The 6292-nt window shown below is 48.2% G+C and overlaps 2 protein-coding genes across 2 annotated transcripts; both read right to left on the reverse strand.

Moving 5' to 3' along the window:
• Positions 1-262: 262 nt before the first annotated feature.
• EJ05DRAFT_267840 (uncharacterized protein) lies at positions 263-1185 on the reverse strand. The gene is made up of 3 exons (XM_033740325.1): positions 749-1185; positions 601-637; positions 263-547 (listed from the first exon to the last, which is right to left on the reverse strand). The coding sequence occupies exons 1-3, from the start codon at positions 1013-1015 to the stop codon at positions 441-443; spliced, it is 411 nt and encodes a 136-aa protein (XP_033595132.1). The 5' UTR covers positions 1016-1185; the 3' UTR covers positions 263-440.
• A 2819-nt stretch (positions 1186-4004) lies between these two features.
• Positions 4005-5420, reverse strand: EJ05DRAFT_446384 (uncharacterized protein; the record flags this gene model as incomplete). Its single annotated transcript, XM_033742230.1, has 2 exons — positions 4005-4583; positions 4635-5420. 2 exons carry the CDS (start codon positions 5418-5420, stop codon positions 4005-4007), a joined length of 1365 nt encoding a protein of 454 aa, XP_033595133.1.
• Positions 5421-6292: the final 872 nt, after the last annotated feature.

The raw sequence follows: 6292 nt of genomic DNA on the forward strand, positions 1-6292 counted from the left end.
TTCCGTTTGAAGGAGATGCAATACCAGCGGGGCATATGGAAAAGATTCCAGCTCTAGATTAAACACCGTGCTGCGTGTCTGCATAGATCTAAGGATGGGGCCGTTATGATAATAGTCTCACGAGACCACTTCTCTGTCTATCAGGGTGCTCAAGAAAACATGCGAATTGGTATGTACATGTTGAACCAAAGTCGACCTCCTTGGATATACCGCATTATCTATGGAATGGAATACAATATATAGATTAAGTGAGGATAGTAGCTGTTGTAATTACAATGAGCCCTGTGTCACTCATTATAGCAATCTCATCACCAATCTTTAAATGCCATAGTGCGGCTTTAGTGTCTAGGGGCCGTGCCTGGGGGTGCGTGTTTCAATGGAGGCTATACCAAGTTCAAGGATATAAATATTGGGCTCATGCTTGCCTGCCAGGCATGGCTTTATATTCGCCAGAGAATTCGACGTGAGGCGATCCACGTCTTCAAAGCGTACATTCGATGTTGTAGGGTCCATCGATCGACATCGATCCCCCATCCCATGTTGGTCGCTGTCAGGACATCAGTGTGGAATTCGCTTCCATCCACAGAGCAGGCGGCTTACCTAGCGACTCGACATTCGTAATCACACCCCTGCGCGCCTGTTTCAGCCATTAGTCTACTACACCATCATCATGCTCTCGCCCAGCTTGACTCAAAAAATAGCACGTGCGTTCTCGAGTCATTAGAATGCAGAGAGACATAGACCATACCTGGAAGATACCAAACTTTGGCGCTGAGACCTGAGATCTCTTCCACTGTGTGAAGACATTCGCTTGACCACTGGCGGAAGAGAGGAAGATAGGAGCCCTCTGTGATCGTAGGTCATGAATGTAGTGTCTCCCGGTAGTCCTGGGTTTAGGCACAACTCTATCAGCTCCGCTCAGTTCCAAAGGACAAGATAAAGCCAGTGCCGGATCACATTGTAGCCTTTCCTGGCATGAAATATGCGATGCGGCGGCATGACCGTAGAACATCATGCGGATAGCCACAGAGAGGGTAGTACCTTGCAACACGAGAAAAAGTTGAGGAGCGTCGTGTGTTAAGAGCTAGCAGCTCTGATGCGAAGCTCCAAGCCGCATCATATCTTGTAGTAGTGCCGTATATATCTGTCGCAACTGCAGATTACGCTTGCCAAGACATTACATAGATCAGCCCGGTCAACCCGGCCGCGGACTTAGACATCTACAACAACCAACTCGTTACACACATTTAACCTTATCGTGCATCAGAAGACAAAGACCAGATCTCGTCACTCTTCTCCACTAGGTCCATGTAATTGAACGGAAGACAGGGAATGGTAAATCAGACATTGACTGCGATGATTATGTCCCCACAACTACGCGCTACCGGATTTTGATAGGATTTGGAAAATAGTTTCGTTAGACGTCAAACTTAAAGAAACTCTCTCGATGAATCTGGAGAAGAATTCTTAATTCGAAGGAGTCCCATAATCAGCCTGTGCATAGACTGTCACGATCAAATGAGGCAGGCTTTGCATAACACAAAGGCGGTTGCGGTTCTTTGTGGATCCGGTCTGAGATCATGCTCTTGAATAGCAGAAAGGCGGAAGTTGTACAAGCTCGGACAAATACGACGATGCATTGCGTCTCTTGTACACAAAAAATATGAATAATCCAAATGTTCCCATGCAAGGCTCGTGCTCGTGTTATTAGGACATCATTGAGTCCGCCGCACCATCGTGAGCAGGGCATATGGCTCCAAGATTTTTTAAACACAAACAAAACAAGAGAGAGGACCAAACTTGGCATGACGTGGCTAGCTTTTTTTGACTGATTCGAGTCGAGCGTGACTTCATTGCTTGCCTTTCGCTTTAATATTGGTTGGCCTTTTAGGCCGTCATCTGTCGATGTTGTTGAGGGAGTATAATGTGATTGCTGGGGTCCGCTGGCTGAGGTGAGTACATAGTCACATTAAGATCAATGATTGCCTGCTGAAGAGTGGCATACTAGATATAAAGTCAACACCAAGGAGCTATCAGGAGACTATATATTATCAGAGCTATCTATGGATTATAAATGTATTCGGGACATACTGCAAGCTGCCAGGCTCACTTCGGACTGAACGCGACATGCATGCAGGCCTTGCATGTAGCGGAAAGATGAATGAGGGTAACCTAGAACAAGTCACGTGTAGAGAGTATAACGAGAATAAGGAAATGTACACGACGATAGCAGGCAAGTCTCTGCAACATATGTCTAAGGAAGAAACGCTGGCCATTCTGTCCGGTCGTGTGTGATTGAGCTATAATCAAGCTGTGTTCGCGACGATCTAGTGCTTTTGCCGTCTCCAGATGAACTGTTAAACCCCTTGAACTGCATTGGTGATTTTGCTTCTAGAGCCTCGGCTTCGGATCTCTTTAGCCTCATCCACTTCCCTCGGACAGTGTCATCGCTTGCAACATCGCAGGAAATGGTTTTCGCATCATTAATCATCTCTTTGAACAAGACAGGACAAATACCCGCGGACTGGTACCGAGAATAGTGTGATTGTATGCTCCACCTACTTCAAAGCTCAGCACGACGATTGCTTAGATTCAATCACGCAATCTAAAAGTAGCATCATTACAACCGAAAGCGAGGATTCGAAATAGACCGAACAGGCTGGATAGAGACTGGTCATGGCTCAGTAAGGGCATGGATCTCGAATCAGTGATACCGACTCAGTACGGTCATGGCTCAGCATATTAGTTTGGATACTTTAAGGTATGTTTTCTATACTACAAGTTTCATTCCGTAAGGGATTATCTTTTAGTCAATCTTTTAGTAATATTCGATCCATTTCGGGGGTTCACCGCTTGGACTCAGCATGAAAGCATCACGCTTTACAAATAATTTACACGCCAGCTGTTGTATACTATTCCCATTTGGCAGTCTAATAAAAAGTTGAGTCCATTGGCATGGAAACCGTGTGTATTCCTTCTCGTTTGGTTGTAAATCGCATTCGCGCAGGCCCTCACAGCTCCTCATTTTCGTCAATCACATGGTAGCGGGGCAAGAGATGGCGGTCCAGATTTCTGGACGCTACATACACAGTCTTATCAGAATGGCGGCTCGCGCTGTCAAAGCAGTTTCCAACAGTCAGGCCATAGCCATCCGCATCGTAGAGATGCATATCTCCATCCGAGTCAAGGAGAGTCGTCACGAAAGCTTCTAATTCTGATCTGCCTAGTTCTGACCGCTTTCGATTCCATTTTGAGTCACTGAACACACACACCTCTACTGTTCGCTGGCTGGCCGCATGGGCCTTTTGTGGTAGGAATCTGCCTTGCTGGGCGCCATTCTCGATTGACCGGCTTTTTGGATCTAGCGTGGATTCTCGGTCGTTACGTACCGCCAGGTCTATGGATTGAGAAATGGTATCTCGTTGTCCCCCGACAAGCTCTGGGGCTGGGGGAACTTGGGAATCTGGCAACGAAGCAGATTGAGCAAGGCCCGAAGACAGCTTACGTCGCTTATTCGGGTCGTACACTGACTGTGCTATGCTTACTGCGCCAATTGCGCTATCGTCCTGTGCCTCGTGGCTGAAGCAAGGTCCTACGTCGAGCGTGCCAAAAAACAAGTCGTAGACTCGTTTCCGAACCTGGAGACTGGAAATAGCACGCTGGGGTGCAGGAACATCGCTAGCCAGTATGTTCAAGTAAAGATGTTGCCGAGTGGCTTCATAATCGGTCTCTGTGATCCAGCCACAGCGAAGAGTTAGATCTTCGACTGAGTCATGTGCATTAGTTGATATCTCTTCAACAGGAGAGGGTGCTTTCCGTTTCGCTGACCTCAGTCGCTGCAAGATGTCATCAATGACGGGCTCCAGATTTTCGTATTGACTACTGGGGAGCATAGCAGCGACCAGTTCGCGCTGGAAGTTCCGCGCTCGCAGCCTCTGGATCTCCTCGGAGTCGAATCCGAGCTGGAAAGCTAGATCGCCAAACGCTACCCACGCAAAGAGGTCTTACTTGCGTCTTTGTTTAGCACACCTCCTGTGCTGTCTAGGAAGGCTCGAGTTCAGGTGCAGAATATTACGCATCGCGTATAGATGAAGCTGGCGGTAGCCGGTCTCGAACGGGCCATAGCTCGCTGAAGATTTACAGTATATGACACTCGAATCTCTCAGTTGAAGACAGAAGTAGCCGTCTTTTTGATTGACATTGGTAAAGTACTTCTGAACTGCTTCGGAGAAACTCGATTGTAGCTGAGCCATTGGTCCTAGGACTGCTTGTCTGACCGCACGAGCACAGGCATCAAGGTACCTGAGATCTTTTCGAAGCGTAACGAGCGTGGGGATTGGGTACATTATCGTGATAATGTTCTGCAAGATCTTGGCTTGATTTTTACTCCGTTTCAATAGGGAGAATATCGTGCCTTGCTCGATATCCTGCCTCAAAGCTGAGTATTCGCTAGAATAAACGCCAGGTGCTTTTGACTGGAGGCTTGCCACAGTTTGACTGTCCAATGCGTGCCTATGCTCTGAATCTCCACCTATGATAGCCGACCATATAGCGGATATGTGGTTCAGATAGCACAATATTTCCTACTGGTGTGAGTTTATTCCATGGATGATGGATCATAGCCGAGTGCTCACCTCATCTAGCCTACTGCTCATGATCTCTAAAAGAGTTCCTATCCTGAATCCGTGGACTAGTAGAGCTTCGAATTTGCATAACTTTGCAAAGCCACTCGCCAGTCTCGGGTGTCGGAGGAAGCGTTTCAGTATGTTTCTTTTGCTCTTCGTCAATCGTGCCCACCACTGCTTCTCGGCGAGCTCCTGTCGACTAGCTTGGTAGCGTAGAATCCTGATGTAAACCGAGCCGTCTGTGAAGTTATGCGAGTTGCAATACTGTTCGACCAACTCCCGTTGGCCTTCCGCGCCTAGATCTATACAAGTGAGTCCTCTTACGGCTGGCAGCGACATGGACCTACCAGCAGAGTACAGGTCAACGATCCACCACCTATCAGTCGCTTCTAGCACTGACGTCTCTTTGGCTGCGGTAACACGATGCTTTCCTCGCAAGCATTGTATGGAGAGATGCGATGGCAGCTTCAAGAGGGGAGGTAGTGCGTCTGGATTATCGAGCAGAGTTTCTGATGTGACATGGTCGGTTGCGGTGTATTCAAGTGCACTTTGGAGGTCCTTTGCGTCGATAAGTGCTGGAATATGACGATCAGGTTCTAGACGTCGGCAGCCTTCTAGCTCAAACACCCGCTTCAGCCGGTCGACATTGTGTCGTTGTAGATCGACCAACACTTGTTTCGGAAACTGTAGAGAATCAAGCAAGACTCTTGCCTTTCCTAGGAACTTGGCAGTCCTCTCTTGAAGTATATCGACTTCGTGTCTAGCGATACTATCTTGGTGGGAGCTCTGGGCCATATTGGTCGAGGGATAAGATCTACATGACAGGACTATTACGAGCCTCCTCAATGAGCGCTTTCGCCGTCATTAACACCTGTCACGCTGGTTTCCTCGCTAAGAGGCAACTGTCATAGAATAGTTCACAGTGCCATCATGCTGAGCCGTGGTTAGGTCATAATCTTACTGAGCGATATATCTATGGTGTATCTCCTGCAAGGATGGTGTAACAGCCTAGAGCGGATCGTGACCGACATGCATGGTCGCTCTCAGGAGACATACACTATACAGGCATAGCCAGCAGACCTAGAAGGCGCGAGTGGCGCGAGTCCCGGAGACAGGTCGAACTGGGACGGACAAGGCTGCTGCTTCGATCCGTCGAATAGAGTTGCTTAACACTTACAGTGATGAGAGCTACAGGGCGCGTAGGAAGCTCAGTAAGTTCTTGGCAGCCTCGCTTTCGTAGTGAAAGGCCAGAATTCTGACCCCCCCCCCCCCTTTAGTCACAGGAAGGACTTACGTACTCGTCCCGATTCGAAGATGCATGCTGCTCTAGGTCCCCATGCTCAATATATGTCTTTTCCAGGGCGTTTAAGATACAAACCAAATTTTGGGCTGTAGCCTCAATATATAATCAAACTCTCGGCCCAGTAGATACTGGGCCATGTATTGATCTTGACACACCTGCTCTGTTCCCATGACTCAAGTTCCCAGCTTTCAACTCGCATTAGCCATGAAGCCCCGCGTGTATCCCTGGAAGCGCCTCATGCCTGTTGGCCTGGGTGCAGCCGCCTTGGCTTGTTTTCTAGTATCGCTATACGCTGCTACAAATAAGAGAGTGCTTCGCGAGGGCATCGCAATCATCAAGGTAAGACATGTTTTGGCTGACGCGG

Source organism: Pseudovirgaria hyperparasitica (assembly GCF_010093815.1).
Source record: "Pseudovirgaria hyperparasitica strain CBS 121739 unplaced genomic scaffold EJ05scaffold_35, whole genome shotgun sequence".
In the NCBI taxonomy this organism is placed as follows: Eukaryota; Fungi; Ascomycota; class Dothideomycetes; order Acrospermales; family Acrospermaceae; genus Pseudovirgaria; species Pseudovirgaria hyperparasitica.

What these genes read in the sequence shown, in the direction of transcription:
- EJ05DRAFT_267840 (XM_033740325.1), bottom strand. Translation starts at nt 1,015, where the DNA reads ATGATGTTCTACGGTCATGCCGCCGCATCGCATATTTCATGCCAGGAA. An exon ending in CAAAGTTTGGTATCTTCCAG is followed by an intron (nt 638 to 748) that starts GTATGGTCTATG and finishes TGGCTGAAACAG; the next exon opens with GCGCGCAGGGGTGTGATTAC. An exon ending in TACGAATGTCGAGTCGCTAG is followed by an intron (nt 548 to 600) that starts GTAAGCCGCCTG and finishes ATGTCCTGACAG; the next exon opens with CGACCAACATGGGATGGGGG.